This window comes from Carcharhinus amblyrhynchos, chromosome 8, assembly GCF_965287045.1.
Source record: "Carcharhinus amblyrhynchos chromosome 8, sCarAmb.v2.hapA, whole genome shotgun sequence".
In the NCBI taxonomy this organism is placed as follows: domain Eukaryota; kingdom Metazoa; phylum Chordata; class Chondrichthyes; order Carcharhiniformes; family Carcharhinidae; genus Carcharhinus; species Carcharhinus amblyrhynchos.
The window spans coordinates 13460451-13480342 of record NC_137331.1 but is presented as its reverse complement, the minus strand read 5'-3'; the positions used below and the strand labels follow the sequence as shown (position 1 = coordinate 13480342).

General features: G+C 43.8%; 1 protein-coding gene across 2 annotated transcripts in view; it reads right to left on the bottom strand.

Moving 5' to 3' along the window:
* The window catches only part of itga9 (integrin, alpha 9), a 424393-nt gene that overhangs the window by 350455 nt on the left and 54046 nt on the right, over window positions 1–19892 (bottom strand). For both annotated transcript variants that reach the window (XM_080193712.1, XM_080193713.1), the window contains 3 exons: window positions 8416–8545; window positions 6810–6895; window positions 1140–1202 (listed from right to left, as the gene is read on the bottom strand). In XM_080193712.1, coding sequence (XP_080049838.1) covers window positions 1140–1202; window positions 6810–6895; window positions 8416–8545 — 279 coding nt within the window. The remainder of the gene's footprint in view (window positions 1–1139; window positions 1203–6809; window positions 6896–8415; window positions 8546–19892) is intronic.

Genomic DNA, 19892 nt, shown 5'->3' with positions numbered 1-19892 from the left:
GACAAGTGGCGTTCCTCAGGGATCAGTGCTGGGACCTTTGCTGTTTGTAATACGTATAAATGATTTGGAGGAAAATGTAACTGGTTTGATTAGTAAGTTTGCAGATGACACAGAAGTTGGTGGATTTGCAAATAACGATGAGGAACCATCAGAGAATACAGCAGGATATAGATCAGTTGGAGACTTGGGCGGAGAGATGGCAGATGGAGTTTAATCCAGACAAATGTGAGATAATGCATTTTGGAAGGTCGAATACAGAGAGGAAATGTACAGTAAATGGCAGGACCCTTATGAGTATTGATAGGCAAAGGGACCTGGGTGTACAGGTACACAGATCACTGGAAGTGGCAATGCAGTTGGAGAAGGTAGTCAAGAAAGCATACGGCATGCTTGCCTTCACCAGCCGGAGCATTGAGTTTAAAAATTGGCAAGCCATGTTGCAGCTTTATAGAACCTTATTAGGCCGCACTTGGAATATAGTGTTCAATTCTGGTCGCCACACTATCAGAAGGGTGTGGAGGTTTTGGAGAGGGTACAGAAAAGATTTACTAGGACGTTGTCTAGTATGGAGGACATTAGCTGTGAAGGGAGATTGGAGAAAGGTGGTTTGTTCTCACTGGAACGACAGAGGTTAAGGGGCAACCTGATGAAGTCTACAAGACTATGAGAGACATGGACAGAGTGGATAGTCAGAAGCTTTTTCCCAGGGTGGAAGAGTCAATTACTAGGGGGTTTAAGGTGCGTTGGGCAAGGTTTAAAGGAGATATACGAGGCAGATTTTTTTCACACAGAGGGTGATGGGTGCCTGGAACTCGTTGACGGGGGAGGTAGTGGAAGCGGATACGGTAGTGACTTATAAGGAGCATTTTGAAGAATACACGAATAGGATGGGAATAGAAGGATATGGTCCCCAGAAGTGTAGGGGGTTTTAGTTCAGTCAGGCAGCACAGTTGGTGCAGGCTTGGAGGGCTGAAGGGCCTATTCCTGTGCTGTAATCTTTTTTTGAAGTTAGCCTCGTTTCATCGGAAAGACACCACTTGCATGACTAAAATAAAGGGGTCTTCGCTTGCCTTCTAAATATACCTAACGTATAAACTCATGTCCATCAAGAGGCAAAAATGTACCAAAAAAGAACTGACCTCTTTTCCTGGAATTGTGAGAATTGCTGTGAGTTTGCCATTGTCAATCTTAAATATGTAAACCTAAAAAAGAAAATTAAATGGCATTATATCAATCTTAATTCAACAGATCATTTTATAAACATTACTTGTATGTTAAAATGCCATCTCATAATTCCTCAAAAAAGTATATTGCATCTTAGCAAAATAAAACAAAAAACAGCCCTCCAGCTCCCTCAACACATCATCCATGACCCTTTGTAGCCACTGTGCCAACATTTGTCCCTACACATACCCTTCCATGAGTTTTATAACCTCTGTGCTGACTTATGCCCATCTAGCCATCCCTACTTGTTCTGTAAAGAAAACCCTCATAGCATTTTTTTATAGATATTTATATATTTTTCTAGCATTTAAATGAGAGGACATTTAAATGCCTTGACAGCTTGACAGTCTTCTTGAAGGCTCTCTTGATAATTCACTAGATAATTCCAATGAGCTTGACATTTCCTATAGGTTTATGCACTTTTTACTTCATTTCACTGTTTTCGCAAGATGATTTTCAACGCTGTTTATGATCTGCACCCAGATATTCAAACTGTGTGCCTTCTTCCTGTTCCTTCATCTCTCCTGAAAGCGTGAGGGTTTATGTCAGGAAAAAGAAATGGAAAGTCCAGAACTGGACATGAGAGAGGAGAGGGAACTTGACAATATTAGAGGAGAGAGAGATTGGAATGTGTGAGAAGAAAGGGAGAACAGGATATGCATGTGAGGAGAGGGAGAATGTGAGATATGTGAGAGGAGAGGAGGACCAGGATCACTGTGAGGACAACAATGTTTTCTCCATGGTGTACATACATGGCTATGCTGCAATCTGGAACTGGTTTCATGAAAGTTCAGGGATTTTTAAAATGTGAGCTGCCCATGGATCAAGTTCAATGCAGCATCTGAAAGCATAAAGTATGAACTGGCTAATTTTATTTTTGTGCCACCTTTAATGGGATGAGATGGAGACTGTCCACAGTAAACTGGGAGTATCTGCTGATGGGTAAAACAAGTGAAGAACAGTGGAGAATATTTAAAGAAGCTTTTAATGCAATTTAAAACCACTTTATACTTTGAGAAGGGAAACCACCATTTCACAGAAAAGACAGCCCTGGACAATAGGTAGGAGACAGCATTAAACTAAAAGGAAGAGCTTACAAAAGCAAAAAAAAAAGCACAGATTGTGCCAAATGGGAAAGAAACAAAACCAGCAAAGGGCAGCAAAGGACCATAAAGCAACTTATAAAAGCTACTAAAAGGATTATGGAAGGAGACTTGCAAGCAACATTGTGATGATACTGTGCTATTAAAATGTTTTATTTTTAGGGGGACTGCTTTAAGATTCAGTGTTTTTCTGCAGGGCAGTTGGTTCATTTGGAGGGAATACAGCAGATGCTGAGAAAGCAAGATAATAATTCATTTTAGCTGGGAACGTGTTAATTTGTCACATTACTGCACATTTGTTTAATAAAAGTTTCCCTGGGGTTTCAGGCCAGGTTGACTGAGTCACGTCATATTAGGTTAATGGGAGGAGTTGGCAGAAAAAAGTTTCATTTTCATTTTTAAACAGGGTGCAGTTTCTGGAGAGAGCTGTTTAAAGATCACAGCCTACAACAGCTCTGAGTCATTCTCTTTGGGCGTGAGTTTCTGGCTGCACTCACCCAAAAACTGGAAAATTCTACCCAAGGTCAATGGACTTTTACATGGGCGGCACACTAGCACAGCGGTTAGTACTGCTGCTTCACAGCTCCAGCGTCCTGGGTTCGATTCCTGGCTCAGGTCACTGTCTGTGTGGAGTTTGCACATTCTCCTTGTGTCTGTGCAGGTTTGCTTCGGTTTCCTCCCACAGTCCAAAGATGTGCAGGTTAGGTTGATTGGCCACGCTAAGAAATTGCCCCTTAGTGTCCAGGGATGTGTAGGTTAGAGGGATTAGTGGGTATAACATGTAGGGATCTGTGGGTAGGACCTGAGTGGGATTGTGTTAGGTGCAGCCTTGATGGACTGAGTGACCTCTTTCTGCACTGTAGGATTCTATGAACTATGAACTCCTATGGTCTGCTCCCTGCCTGCAATGATTTCACGGCAGGCAGGACAGGAAAATTGCCCCCTCTACCAACAAAATTTCTCTGTTAACAGCTCTGGAGCTTTCAAAAGTAAAAGCAAGTTTGCCTTGATTTGCTAACAAGTTTAAAAATGAGATTTAAGTCTATAAGAGAAATATTGCCCCACTGGATAATAAGTTAGAAGCTTCTTTTCATAGTTCAAGATTGCTCAATGGTTAAGAGTTAAAGTGTGTCATTTTGTTAGAGTTGCACTTAAACTGTGTTATGGATAAAGCTTGTTTTGATGCCTAATTTGTCAGCAGGATTAGCCCTGAAAAGATGCACCATTTCTCACATTTATGCCAAAATAGAAAAATTGTTAGGGTCTGGTCTGGCTTCAGAACATACCCTGGGGTTTCTGATCGGGCACCCGAACAGCATCAAGATCAATAAGAAGAAATATAATCGTTACATGAAGGGAACGCGGGTGGTCAGGAGCAATGTTGGCCCACTGAAGACCAAAAGTGGGGATATTGTCAATGATTATGGGGAAATGGCGGACACGTTAAATAATACTTTGCCTCGGTATTTACTGCAGAAAAGGAGAATAGCTTGCCAGAAGTTCTAAGGAAATTAATACTGGATGGGGAACAGGAATTACGTACAATTCATGTAAGTAAGGCATTGATAATAAGGAAATTATTGGAAGTAAAGGGTGACTAATACATACGACCTGACACTTTCCATCCCAGGGTGTCAAAGAAAGCAGGGGAGTATATTGTTGATGCCCGAACTATAATCTTTCAGAGTAAGGACCAGAGTAATCACCAGGTAAGGACGGCAGATTTCCTTAAAAAAAAAGGAAGGATGTGGAAGCTATTGAGAGGGTGCAGAGGAGATTTACATGGACGTTGCCTGGATTGGGAGGCATGCCTTATGATGATAGGTTGAGGGAGCTAGGTCTTTTCTCCCTGGAGAAACAAAGGATAAGAGGCGACCTGATAGAGGTTTATAAAATGTTGAGAGGTATAGATAGGGTGGATTCTCGGAGGCTATTTCCCAGGGCTGAAATGGTCGCCACGAGAGGACACAGGTTTAAGATGCTGGGGAGCAAGTACAGAGGAGATGTTAGGGGTAAGTTTTTCACTCAGAGGGTGGTGAGTGAGTGGAATCGGCTGCCGTCGGTGGTGGTGAAGACAAACTCGCTGGGGTCTTTTAACAGACTTCTGGATGAGTACATGGGATTTAATGGGATTGAGGGTTATAGATAGGCCTGGTAGGTAGGGGTATGATCAGTGCAACTTGTGGGCCGAAGGGCCTGTTTGTGCTGTAGTGTTCCATGTTCTATGTTCCCTTGATTCAGGAGTCATTCTCCTGAATTTGAAAATTGCTCATGCTTTTTAAGAAGAGAGAAAGAGGATATCCAGGGAATTACACACCAGTTAGGCTAACATGTGTGGTGGGAAATTGTTGGGAGTCTATCAATCAAGGATAGAGTAACTGAACGCCTCAAAATTTTTCAGCTAATCAGAGAGGGACAGATGGATTCACGACAGGTAGATCATGCCTAACAAACCTCAATGAATTTTTTGAAGAGGTGACTGAGATAGTGGACAAAGGAATGTCTATAAATGTTGTTTATATGGATTTACAGAGGGCCTTTGATAAGAGACTGTGAACTAGAGGTTTGGGATTCTCTTCCACAGACAGCAGTTGATGCTAGATCAGTTGCTATATTCAAATCTGGGATAGATAATTTTTTGTTCAGCGAGGATATTAAAGGATATGGGCAAAAGGCAGGTAAATGGAGGTCGGCCACACATCAGCCATGATTTCATTAAGTGGCGGAACAGGCTCGATGGGCTGAATGGCCTACTCCTGTTCCTCGAAGAATGTGCCCAGTGAGTTTGCGGCCCATCCAATACAAAGAAACTTTAAAGGAAATATTGATCAGCAACAATGCAGTCTGGCGAATCCCTAAATTTTTACACTACAAGATAAGTTAATTTAGAATCTGGCAGAATTAATCATTTAATTTAGGTCTAGGTAGTGCAGGAGGCAATCAGTGAGAATGGAAGATTTCGTCCTGTGTGTCATGAGAGGAAGCAAAACCAAAACATATTCCTATTTGTTCTGTACATTTAGCCTGCAAAGGAATGTTAACACTTGAGACTGAATGGTAAGGTGCACAATCCAGGCACGGAATCTTGCCCACTAAGAATATACTTCAGGAAATTAAGAAACCACAAGCCATCCAAATATTTGATCCATTAATTTTAATAGATGGAGAATCATGGGAAGCACACAAGCATATTTTGCCAGCAAGCACTCCTTGTGGGCAAAGCCTTTCACCTGAATCAGGCATTCCAACATTCACCCTCAAACACCAATCTAATTCCTTCAACTTTTATGCACTTGAGATATGCCATTGGAGATAGGAATATGTTTTGGTTTTGCTTCCTCTCATGACACACAGGACGGAATCTTCCATTCTCACTGACTGCTTCCTAAGAACATAAGAAATAGGAGCAGGAGTAGGCCATCTAGCCCCTCAAGCCTGCCCCGCCATTTAATAAGATCATGGCTGATCTGAAGTGGATCAGTTCCACTTTCTCGCTTTCTCCGCATAACCCTTAATTCCCTTGTCTATCAGAAACCTATCTACCCGTGACTTAAATACATTCAGCGAGGCAGCCTCCACCACTTCAACGGGCAGAGAATTCCAGAGACTCACCACCCTTTGAGTGAAGAAGTTCCTCCTCAACTCCGATCTAAACTGCCACCCCCCTTATCTCAAGGCTGTGCCCTCTAGTCCTGCTATCCTTTCTAAGCAGGAAGAATCTCTCTACCTCTACCCTATTTATCCCCTTCATTATCTTATACATCTCTATAAGATCCCCCCTCAGCCTTCTAAACTCCAACGAGGACAGACCCAATCTATTCAGTCTCTCTTCATAGGCTAGCCACTACCTACTCCTGCACTAGCCACTCTTGCACTACCTCGACCTAAATTAAATGATTAATTCTGCCAGGTTCTAAATTAACTTGTACGGCAAAAATTTAGGGATTCGCCAGACTGCATTGTTGCTGATCAATATTCCCTTTAAAGTTTCTTTGTACTCAATGGGCTCATTTCAGACACCTTCGCAAAAGGGGAGGCAGAGTGAGATTGGTCTTCTAAATCAAGAGAGAGGAAGTCTATTGTAACTCTCCTGAAATGGGGTAGGTTCCGCCTTATTTCTGATTTTGAATTGGGGCTTGACTAAGCGAGACTGTGGCAGAAACAAAGGCTTGGTACAGTAAGAAGGCTCCACTGACCTGAACCACACACCAGAACAATATATATTACCTGAACACAACTAGAAAACTTTATAATTGAGGCTGCCTTTCAAGAATTGGTTCCAGATGTTCCAAGCCCACGAATTCAAAAAAAACTCTTAGCACCACAAACAAAGCTGTATAAATAAGCACAGTGACAAAATACTCCCTTTATAACACAGTTGCTCTTGAAAAATGGACTGAATCTAGAAATGCAGCTCTGTATGACATGAGACGTAGAACTATGTGGCCACCTATGAATTTGTCACACTTCTTCGAACTGTACCTTTCCAATGCCTTCATCCTGTGGGGCTCCTCCTACGATCTCCAAAGAATTGGGTTGTGTGAAATGACCGGTAGCCACTGCGTATCCTATATGGAAAATTAGGGACAAGCAGTTCAGCTGGATCAAATTAACAGTAAGACATGTTTTAGCAGCCTCCACTCCTCCACCCCACCCCCTGCAATCTCAACATAAACAAATAGGTTCTGCAACTGCCTTACTATTACGTTTGTCAGTGTGAACAGCAACTTTGAGGAAATCCAATGCAAATACTTCATTGCAAAAGGGAAATTGGATTAATGCAGCCTGCGATCATATTTTGGTTGTTCTCTCATTTCAAAAAAAAATCTAAAGTTCGGTACTTTAATTGAATACAAGTGGTCCAGTAAAGTCAATTTCCTATGAGATATGATGAGGCTAATGTTGAAATAGATATTTTGTTTCAGACGATGAAAGAATGCTGAAGACAAATAGAAAATGGATGCACAAATTTAATCTGTGGTTTGACGTCTGTGCCCCCACACTACACCCCTCCTCGTGAGTGCATGTAAAATTGATCTTCATTTCAAAGATCGTCTGATGTTTCTCAAGGTCGGGCTGCACAGGATGTGATCCCAGAATAAACAAACACACATAGAAACACAAAATATTTCACCAACTCCAAGGGCTGTGGACAGAATCGCCAGAACAGATTTGCAGCCCAAACTCATACCACTAACCATATGCCACCAAATCTGATGATCCAATCCATCATTCTTGTACATTTCTGTGTATAATTTATACTAACAGATATTGAGATTCTGGCAGGACCCGTTTGGCATTTTTAAATACCAATGCAGGACAGCCCCATAAAACTCAATGCTCCATATGGGCGGCACGGTAGCACAGTGGTTAGCACTGCTGCTTCACAGCTCCAGGGACCTGGGTTCGATTCCCGGCTCGAGTCACTGTCTGTATGGAGTTTGCACATTCTCTTCGTGTCTGCGTGCGTTTCCTCTGGGTGCTCTGGTTTCCTCCCACAGTCCAAAGATGTGCGGGTTAGGTTGATTGGCCATGCTAAGAAATTGCCCCTTAGTGTCCTAAGGTGCTTAGACTAGAGGGGTTAGTGGGTAATAATATGTAGGAGTATGGGGGTTGGGATTGTATTCAGTGCAGACTCGATGGGCCGAAGGGCCTCTTTCTGCACTGTAGAGTTCTATGATTCTATGATCTCATGGCTTGTGAAGAAAATGGGGCACATCTCTCTCCAAAATTTGTCCTGGGACCTTTTTCTTTAAAACAAGTGAGAGTGTAAATGTTGCGGACGGAGCAGAGAAATGGAGATATGTGAACAAAAGCAGTCTCCAAATGTCCCCAGCCCGTTAATACCACCCAGATGATAAAGTGGAAAATCTGCCCTAGTGACACTAGAACAAAGTGTAGTGAGCCTCCGCAAGGGAATTTCACTCTGCTTCTCTTTGGATTCAATTCAGCCTGATCTTAACTGTACCAGCCCATCAGAAGAAAACAGAAAAAAATTATTCTTCACCAAATGTTGCTGGATTATCAAGGAGAGGTCAAGCATTTAATCGTGCGCACTACAAGGTGCTAAAAGGTTTCCATTGCTTACCAAGGTAACGGTAATGGCTGGTCCCAGTAGTTAAGTCCTCGAAGTGATAATACTTGCCATCCTTCAAACTGTAAACTTTGACTGTACCAGTCCAGTAGTATGATCCAGGTGCTCCCATTACAACCAGATCCTGCAAATTGAAGCAGATGATAAGTCCACTAAACTGATGGAAACAGTGCAATATCATTCACTCACTGATCAAAGAAACTACATTGCTGATTTCATAACCCTGTGTATGCTCAGTTGTTGCCAGCATTCGATCACTGACCTTTGGCAAGTTAGCAGTTCCTATTGAACCAAAGTCTGAACCCAAGGTTTTCACAACTCAGCTAAAATTGCCCAGACCAGCACAAAAGATTGTGTCATTTTAAATTCAAGTTATATCAAGAACAAATTGATTCTGCACAATCTTTAATGCTGGTTTAAATAACATTTCACCCAAGGTAGCCTCGACTACGAGACCACACTGTGCAAATCTGCACGGGAAGCAAAAGTGATTGCAAGATCAAAAGTTATTCAACGAAGAGCTTTGCTGTCCGAGAGATGCTGTATCAATACAAACCCTTTGCTTTAAGGATCAAGTGCTTCTTTGAGGGGCAACTTGAATTATTTTACCCAACCCTTTAAGTTTCTCTTCTACAAACACGCATGTAATACACAATACCTTTCAGTACAAGAAGTAACTAGTCATCATCCACAAGGAACCTGTTAGAGAAAGACAAGTGGTTTTGTAGCTTGAGAAAACCTGTGATGCCACTGATGCTATCTTTTTCATGTCTATTTTTTATTTGTTTGTGAGATGTGAGAATCTCTGGCAACACCAGAAATTTTTACGCATCCTTAATAGCTCTTGAAAAGGTGGTGATGGTGCTGTCTTCCTGAACCGCTGTGAGTCCCGGTGGTGTAGATACAGCAGCGGTGCGGTTCAGTTCACATCATTTTCCTTTGCATTGGATATATCAACTGATGGAGAGTTTTCTCCATGAATCCCACTGAGTCTAGTTTTGCTAAGACTGCTTGATGCCACACTGTATCAAATGCTGCCTTGATATCCAGGACATTTAACTCTCAACTCAACTCTGGAATTCACTCTTCTGTCTTTGGGATCCAATTGTAATGAGGCCTGGATCTGAGTGGAGACCAAACAAAGCATTATTGAACAAGTGTCACTTGAGCACAGTCAGCAACACTTTCCACTTTGATTACTGGAAGTTGACTAGTCAATTAGTCAATGCAGCAGTAATTGGTTGGACTGGACCTGGCTTGCTTTTGGTGAATAGGACATAACCCAGCAAGTTTTCCACATTGATGAGTAGGTACCAATGTTAGAGCTACACTGGAACAAGTTAGCTCGAGGCGCAGTTGGTTCTGGAGCATAAGTCTTCAGTACCAATGCTAGGATGTTTTCAAGGCCTTTGCTACATTGAGTGCATTCACCCATTTCTTGATATCAAGTAGAATGAATAAAACTGGCTGAAGACTGGCATCTTTGATGCTGGAACCTCAAGAAGAGACCACAATAGATCAACCACTCAGCATTTCTGGTTTAAGATGGCTATAAATGTTTCAGTCTTGTATTTTGCACTCACTTTCTGGGATCCCCCATCATTGGCAGTGGTGCGTTTGTGAAGCCTCGCTTCTGATTAGTTGTCCACCAGCGTTCACAACCAGCTGTGGCAGGATGACAAAACATTGATCTCATGTGATGGATATGGGATCATTATGCTCCGTCAATCATATGTTGCTTTCACTGATTAGCATGCATGCAACCCTGTGCTGAAGGTTCACCAGATTGGCACCCCATTTTTAGTTTTGCCATGTGCTGCTCCTGGCATGCTTGTCTACACTCTTCTTTAACCAGTACTGATCCCTTGGCCTGATAGTAGTGGTAGAGTGTGGGATATAATGGGTTGAGGTTACAGGCTGTGTTTGAAAACAATTCTGCTGCTGCTGATGGCCCACAGCACCTCATGGATGCCCAGCTTTGAGCTGCTAGACCTGTTCTGAATCTGTCCCATTTAGTACAGTGGTAGTGCCACACAAAATGATAGATGGTGGCTTCAGTTTGAAGACAGGACTTCATTTCCACAAAAACTGCATCGTTTCTCTATCAATACTGCCATGGATAGACATCTGTGGCAGGTAAATTGGTGAAGGTGAGGCCAAGTTGGTTTTTCCCTCAGTTGTTCTCTCATTACCTGCAGCAGGCCCAGTCAGACAAAGCGTCATTCAGGACTCAGCCAGCTCAGTCTGTAATGGTTCTGCAAAGAAACTATTATTGATGGGCATTGAAGTCTCCTATCCAGAGTATATTCAGTGTCCTTGTTGGGGCGGCATGGTAGCACAGTGGTTAGCACTGCTGCTTCACAGCTCCAGGGTTCTGGGTTCGATTCTCGGCTCAGGTCACTGTCCGTGTGGAGTTCGCACATTCTCCTCGTGTCTGCGTGAGTTTCCTCCAGTTTCCTCCCACAGTCCAAAGTTGTGTGGGTTAGGTTGATTGGCCATGAAATTGCCCCTTAGTGTCCAAGGTAGCGGAGGTTGGAGGGATTAGTGGGTATGATATGGGGGTGGGGCCTGGGTGGGATTGTGTTTGGTGCAGACTCAATGGGCCGAAGGGCCTCTTTCTGCACTGTCAGGTTCTATGATCTACTCAGTGCTTATTCCAAGTGATGTTCAACATGAAAGAGCAGTTGTAAATGCGCCTAGTTTGGGGGCGTTTAAGAGATTGGTGGATAGGTTTATGGACGAAAAGGGATTGGTTTAGATTAGTGGGTCAATGTTTTTTTTAAAAATAAGACTGGTCGGCGCAACATTGTGGGCCAAAGGGCCTGTTCCGCGCTGTAATGTTCTATGTTCTATGTTCTATCTGCTGAGGAAGGGAGGTAGGTGGTAATCAGCAGGAGATTCATTTGTCTGTGTTTAATCTGATGCTGTGAGGCTTCATGGGATCACAGTCAATGTTGAGAACTCCCAGGCCACACCCTCCTGGCTGTGTATCTCAGTGCTGCCACCTCTGGTGGGACAGGGTATGTGTTTGTAATTTCTAGTCCCAAGATCGATACTGACTGGGCCATCTGGTTTTACTCTGAGGTTATAGGGACGTAAAGTGAATTAAGATACTTCAGTGCATCCTTTTTACTTTCTTGCCTTACATTACACCAGTGATGGAGGAGATTGGTCTTAATTTTAATAACAGGAATATTCATCAAGCAAACTAACCTGTGCTGGGGGCTGAGTTTCTTTTGTGTTGGTGTGGTCACAACATACAGGAAAACGATGAGTACTTGAACCTATCCCAGACTTGACTCTTGTAATGTGGGGATCTTTGAGGGATGAGATACTTGTTACAGAGGACCTAGCCTCTGCTCTGCTCCTACAGCAACAGTGGTGTTTGTCTAGTTACAGCCCTGGTTAGTGCTCACCCTCAAAATATCGATAGTGGAGACTCGATGATTTAGCGCCATTGAACATCAGGAGATATTCTGGAGTTTCAAAGTGATAAATAATTGAGACTTTGTGATCGGAGCGTATACCTGCAACTTGTCAGACCAGGCCTGGGTGTAATCCAGGACGTGCTGCTCGGGTGATACGGGTTGCTTTGTTACTGGAGGATACTGGAGGCTGCGAATGGAGTTGAAAATCATTCTCACACCTGGAGTTGTGATAGAAGGAACTAACTAAGCAGGAAAATCACGAACAAAGCAGATGAACACGGCTGGACCCAGGAAATTGACCTGAGGAATGCCTGCAATGACAACAGCCATATCTGTGTCCATTTGTGTCAGGCAAATTTGAGCCATTGAGTCAGAGTCGCACAGAGCAGAAAAAGCCTTGTGGCCCATCGAATTGCACCGATAATTACCACTAAAGTTCATTATTCCCATTTTGCAGCACTGGTCCCACATTCTTCAATGTTATAGAACATAGAACACTACAGCACAAACAGGCCCTTCGGCCCACGAGTTGCGCCGATCACATCAACACCTATCTATAACCCCCAATCCCATAAAACCCCATATACTCATCCAGAGGTCTTTTAAAAGACCCCAGCGAGTTCGCCTCCACCACCACTGACGGCAGCCGATTCCACTCACTCACCACCCTCTGAGTGAAAAACTTACCCCTAACATCACTTCTGTACTTGCCTCCCCGCACCTTAAATCTGTGTCCTCTCGTAACAACCATTTCAGCCCTGGGAAATAGCCTCTGAGAATCCACCCTATCCATTCCTCTCAACGTTTTATAAACTTCTATCAGGTCACCTCTCAACCTTCGTCTCTCCAGGGAAAAGAGACCCAGCTCCCTCAACCTATCTTCATAAGGCATGCCTCCCAATCCAGGCAACATCCTTGTAAATCTCCTCTGTACCCTTTCAATAGCTTCTACGTCTTTCCTATAGTGAGGCGACCAGAAGTTTCAAGTGCTCATCCAAATGATTTTTAAGGTTGTAAGATTCCAGGCCTCCACTATCTTCCCAAGGAGTGTGTTCCAGATTCCCACCACTCTCTGAGTGATTTTTTTTCTCAAATCCCCTCTGAATCTCCTGCCCTCTCCTGATTGACCCCTCAACCAAGGGGAACAGTTGCTCCCTCCTTACATCCTGTCCATACCCATCATAATCATGTACACCTCAATCGTGTCCCCTTCAGCCTTCTCTGCTCGAGAGAAAACAGTCCACGCCTATCCAGGCCCTCCCTATAGCCGAAATGGTCCATCCCAGGCAACATCCTGGTGAATCCCCTCCAGTATTATTACATCCTTCCTCGAGTGAGGTGACCAGAACTGCCAGCAGTACTCCAGCTATGGCCTAACCAACATTCTGCACAGCGCTAACATAACTTATACTCTGTGCCACTTATACTCTATAAAAGCAAGTGCCCCATATGCCATCTTAATTACCCGATTCTCCTGTTCAAGGATCTGTGAATAAATATCCCAAGATCAGTTCCTCTGAGCTTCCTAGTGCCCTGCCATTCATTAAATACTCCCTTGTCTTGTTACTTCTTCCAAAGTGCATCACCTCAAACTTACCACTAAATACCATCTGCTACTACTCTTCCCCGTTTTTATTGGTAGGGGGATTGAATTTAGGAGTCGCAGCGTCATGTTGCAACTGTACACAACTCTGGTGCGGCCGCACTTGGAGTACTGTGTGCAGTTCTGGTCCCCACATTATAGGAAGGATGTGGAGGCTTTGGAGAGGGTGCAGAGGAGGTTTACCAGGATGTTGCCTGGTATGGAGGGGAGGTCCTATGAGGAGAGGCTGAGGGATTTGGGGTTGTTTTCGCTGGAAAGAAGGCGGCTAAGGGGGGATCTTATTGAAACATATAAGATGGTTAGAGGTTTAGATAGGGTGGATAGTAATAGCCTTTTTCCTCTGATGGAGAAATCTAGCACGAGGGGGCATGGCTTTAAATTAAGGGGTGGTAGTTATAGGACGGATGTCAGGGGTAGGTTCTTTACCCAGAGGGTGGTGAGGGATTGGAATGCCCTGCCTGCTGCAGTTGTAAATGCGCCTAGTTTGGGGGCGTTTAAGAGATCCGTGGATAGGTTTATGGACGAGAAGGGATTGGTTTAGGTTAGTGGGTCATTGTTTTGTAACTGGTCGGCGCAACATCGTGGGCCGAAGGGCCTGTTCTGCGCTGTAGTGTTCTATGTTCTATGTTCTATGTTGTTTCTCTTAGACCTGCCTCTTTTCGTTCGGATCACGTCCAACCTTGTTGCCTCTTGTGATGCTTTGCCCTTATTTTGTGGCTTTTTGTCTGCTAGTCTCCTTGGCCTTTTCCTTTTTTTAAATTATTTCGTAGTTCTTTTTCTCTTGATCAGGGTGGTGGATGAGGGGTATGTTTGTGGGGGGGGAAGAAAGACGGGGGTGGGGGAGGGTGGTTGGAATTGTTGGCCAGGCCCCTGGAGGAAGCGGTTAACGGGTGCATGGGCTCTGCCATATTTTAGGTGGTTGGGGAGAGGTACTTTGTATTAGGGGAAAGGGGCTATTAGGGTGGGGACTTTTGTTGTGTTTCTGGAGGTTGGGGTGGATGTCAAAGTGGCATATGTGTTGGGAGAGTTTTTTTTTGCTGAGTAAGTCTCCGGATTGGGAGGGCGTTTTCTGGAGGTGGGGGGAAGATTTCTGGGGGGGGTTTCCTGATAAGGATGTTAATGGGTGGTTTGTTGTCTTCCCGCGTCTTGACTCTTTTGCCCCCCATGTGTCTGTCGGGGTGGGTGGGAGGGAGGGGGCTACCGGAGCTAGTTGGATGGAGTGACTTTTTGTTTGTGGATGTTTTATGTTGTGGTGGGCAGGATGGAATGGTGTGGATCGGGGTAGTATGTATCAGGCTGGTGTGGGGGGGATTAGTTGGCGGGACAAGGGGGTGCAGGAATATCCTTGTTTATAGGAAGGTTTATAGGTTTGGCATGAGGCAAGAACCTTTGTTGGTAATACAAATTTCTGTCTTTGATAAATGAACATAGAACATAGAACCCTACAGTGCAGAAAGAGGCCATTTGGCCCATCAAGTCTCCACCTCTCCCCAACCACCTAAAATATGGCAGAATCCATGCATTCGGCCCATCGAGTCTGCACTGAACACAATCCCACCCAGGCCCTACCCCAAATTCCTACATATTATACCCACTAATCCCTCTAACCTACGCATCCCTGGACACTAAGGGGCAATTTCTTTGCACGGCCAATCAACCTAACCCACACATCTTTGGACTGTGGGATGAAACCGGAGCACCCGGAGGAAACCCACACAAACACGAGGAGAATGTGCAAACTCCACACAGACAGTGACCTGAGCCAGGAATCGAGTAAAAAGTCTGACAACACCAGGTTTTAGTCCAACCTATTTATTTGATAGTATATTATCAAATAAATAGGTTGGACTAAAACCTGGTGTTGTCAGACTTTTTACTGTGTTTACGCCAGTCCAACGCCGGCATACCCACACCAGGAATCGAACCCAGGGCCCTGGAGCTGTGAAGCAGCAGTGCTACCCACTGTGCTACCGTGCCGCCCACCACTGTGCTACCGTTTATTTATTTATTAGTGTCCCAAGTAGGCTTACATTAACACTGTAATGAAGTTACTGTGGAAGGGTACACCGAGGGAGAATTTAGCATGGCCAATCCAGCTAACTAGCACACCTCTGGAGTGTGGGAGGAAACCGGAGCACCTGGAGGAAACTCACACACGCATGGGGAGAACATGCAATCTCTACACAGGCAAGGAGTCAAGTTGGCCTGTAAAAGTGGTTGAGTCAGGAACTCTCCTAACATTTAAGAAATATTTACATATTCACTAGCACTACCATAAACTTCTGGGACTATGGGCCAAATACTGGAAAATGAGATTAGAACATAGAACATAAAACATTACAGCGCAGTACAGGCCCTTCGGCCCTCGATGTTGCGCCGACCAGTGGAATCTAATGACCCTCTAACCTGAACTATTCCAATGTTATCCATATGCCTATCCACTGACCATTTGAATGCCCTTAAAGTTGGCGAGTCCACAACTGCTGCAGGCAGGGCATTCCACGCCCTTACTACCCTCTGAGTAAAGAACCTACCTCTGACATCCGTCCTATATTTATCACCCCTTAATTTAAAGCTATGTCCCCTCGTGTTAGCTTCTTTGTTCGGGTTATCTATATATATATAGGTACGCTATTTCCTATAATAGAGACACGTAGGACAAGGGGCCATGGACTTAAGGTGAGGGGGGAGAGGTATAACACAGATATTAGAGGGAGGTTTTTCACACAGAGGGTAGTGGGGGTATGGAATGCTCTGCCAAGTAAGGTGGTGGAGGCAAACACGCTAGAGTCCTTTAAGAGTAACTTAGACAGGCATATGACTGAGTTGGAGATGGGTGGATATAGGAGAACCTTTTAAATAAGGGTCATTATCTTTGGGGCATCCCTGGTAATGTAAATGGGTATAGTATGATCATTTTTTTTTCTCTTTCATTCACAGGTTTTAAGTCGGTCCACCTCGTGTCCAACGAGGGGCATACAGGCGATGGGTCGTACTGGGGCTGCTCTTGGTTGTTCGAGATTGGCCTAGTGCTTCATGTCGTTAGTGTGTGCCTAAACTGGATGGCCATAAAACATTAGATAGGGGTCATGAGTAGAGAGGTGGACTGGTGGTGTTGAGATGGCGGCGCGGGCTCGTTGGGCCGAAGGGCCTGTTTCCAGTGCTGATTTTGTTCTTTGTTCTTTATCAAATCTTTGTTGACCAGCACCACATTGGAGTGAATGGCCTCCTTCTGTGCTGTCAGTGTGAATGAATCTGGCTGAATCGCAAGGTGTCCGAGCCTGATCTCCACTGTCAAAGCTCCCTGCTATTTCAAAATGCACAGATACTGGCTTCTCCTCTCCACTGTCAGCTATCTTCCTAAATCCCTCCTCCTGCCTCCTGCACTACTCTCTCCAACAACAAGTACAAAGATCTCATGGCTTTCTTTGTCACCATGCATCTGAGTTTTCATCCATTTTTGAACTTTAGAACAATTTGTTTACTGAGTTGCCTGACAAATTGCGCCTGTGTTGCAGATCTCCGTTAACCTATAACAGGAATGGCAAATGCGTTTCCTCCCAGCTGTTTTCCTTGTGAAACTTGTACAAATCTTCTCACAAAATCTGCTTCCCAAGGGTCTATTACAGAAACCGTAGGCAGAGAGCACTGGTTAGCTGGCTTTGAATTCAGAACGTTTATTTGTTTTACCTCTGTGGTTCTTTAAGTCATTAAGTGAAAGTCATGCTTTATTTCCAAGAAACGTCATCACCTCCATAAACTCACTGAGTCACACGCTGGGTTTTTAACTCTTACATTGTAGGAAGCTTCATCTCAAAACCTGCTCTTCCAACCATCCCGCTCCCAGCACTGGTCTCTATTCTCACAGCTCAGCATCTTTCAGTGTTACTAACAAACCTCTTCTACTCAATTGTTTAATTCTTCACTGTCCGTCATATAGCCTTTTCTTCTGACTGTCAATGTTTATGTGACAAGTGAAAAGAAGTTCAAAGATAAACAAAAAATGTTGTTTAATTACCGCAAAGTCCCAAATTGCTTACAGCAGTGTCTGCAAGTTTAATCTTCAATTGCTGAAAACTCCAGGATAGTTCAGAGGATTGGAAAACTCTCCTAAAATTATTGTGACTATTAACTATGAACAGGTGTCCAGACCATTGCTCAGCTTGTGTTCTAGATGGCTCTGCATTTGTTTCTTCAGCTGAGTAATCACATCCTTACACAAAATTCACAGATTGTTATGGAGCAGGAGGTGGCAATTTGGCCCATCGTTTCTGCACTAGCCCTCTGAACGAGCAACTCACCTACTGTCATTCTCATACTTTCTTCCCATAACATTGCGTACTCGTCCTTATGAGAGACGTCTAATTCCCTTCAGTGCGTCAACTCAACCTGTCCCCACCACACTCTCAGGCAGTCTAATCAAAACCTAAACACTTGCTGTGCCAATAAATTTCTCCTCATATCACATATATTCTTTTACTAATAATTTTAAATCTTTGCCCTGTCATTCCCGATCCTTTCATCCGTAGCAATAGTTTCCTCCTATCGACTCTGTCCAAACCTTTCATGCTTTTGAACATCTCAATCAAATCCTCTTAGCACATTTTTCTAAGGAAAACCATCTTAACTTCTCAATGTAATTGCTGGGCAAAAAATATCTTGTAGTTTTCTTGACAACTCACAACTGTTGGCTAAGTAGCTGACACCATTATATTGTATGATTCATAAAGAGATAGAAACTATTACTGCACTACAGTCAGGTACTGGGTAACTCTATCAGTCCACAGAACATCTGGTCAGATCTGTAAAATGCCTTTGATGAGAGCTCCAATGTTTTGTGCCTAAACATGTGATTATTTCGAACTTCTGGGGACCCCAAATCATATCATGATGGCAGCTGGAGTCCGTGAGAAAAACCCAAACATTTTCAATGGATTTAATGCTGAATTAAATTGGAAAATCAACTCAAATTACTGCCAAAGAAAGAAACTGAGCAATTTTTGCAAGAGAAAAAATGTCCATTGCCACAGCAATGAACACCCAGGTCCAGCTGATGATGAATGGGAAGCTGATGATTTCATAGAGTCATTCGAGAAGTTTAAACAAAAGTGCAGATTACCAATTAGTCATTTTCTAAAATACACTTCTTCAGAGGAAAGGGTCAGCTCCATCTATTTGTAGGGAGAAGAAAAAGGGTTCAATTTTTTTAATAGCTAGGAAATGAGTGAGAATGACATTTGAAATGCTGACAAAATTTGAGAGATTCAGCATATGTCTGCAGCCAGAGTAAAATCACTAGTGTGTGTGTGTGTGTGTGTGTGTGTGTGTGTCGGGGGGGGGGGCGTCAGCCAGCATGGGGGTGGCCAGTGTGGGAGGGTGGTGAGTGAGGGAGGGCGGCGAGTGTGAGAGGGTGGGGAGTGTGAGTGGAGAGTGTGAGAGAGTGGTGAGTATAAGTGGGAGAGGAGCAAGTATCAGAGATTGATGGGTATGAGAGAGTGTGGTGAGTGAATGAGAGAGTGGTGTGTGTGTGTGAGAGAGAGGACATTAGTGTGAGTGAGTGAGGCAAGTGTTTGAGAGGTGTGTATGCAAGGGACAGAGTGTTACATGAGTCCAATATGAGAACCAGCTTCCCAACATCTCTCCTTCCAATAAAATTGACAGAAGTTTAGCGTTAAGTATTTTTTTAAATATGAGAACTTTTTAATCATTACTAGATTACCCATTTTATTTGGGTACCACTTCCAGGGTTTAATGTTAAGGTGTCAAGGGATGGAGGCTTGGCCAGGGGTTAATGTGAGGGGACCAATGAGGCTGATGAATGTTTTTGTGACTGTGTCTCCAAATTCCTAACTTATGCAGAGATATAGCTAGAAAAGACTTCTTCACATTTGATCTCTGTGTTCTCACCTCTTTCGCAGGAAAGAAGTGGTGTCAATACTATGAGAATGTTTGGGGATTCCTGATGCTCTTGGGAGTTCACAAGGCATTCCGTGACTGGAAAAGGTTGGGAACCCTGCATTAGAGCGTGTTCAGTAAGAAGTCTCGCAACACCAGGTTAAAGTCCAACAGGTTTATTTGGTAGCACAAGCCACAAGCTTTCAGAGCACTGCTCCTTCATCAGGTGAGTGGGAGTTCTGTTCACAAACAGGGCATATAAAGACACAATGTACAAAATAATGGTCTTTTTGCTATAAGATCAATATATGACTCGCCAATATAAGGCTCGCATTCCAACCATTATTTTGTAAATTGAGTTTGTGTCTTTATATGTCTTGTTTGTGAACAGAACTCCCACTCACCTGGTGAAGGGACAGCGCTCCGAAAGCTAGTGGCTTTTGCTAACAAATAGACCTGTTGGACTTTAACCTGGTGTTGAGAGACTTCTTACTGTGCTTACCCCAGTCCAATGCCGGCATCTTCACATTAGAACATGTTAACAT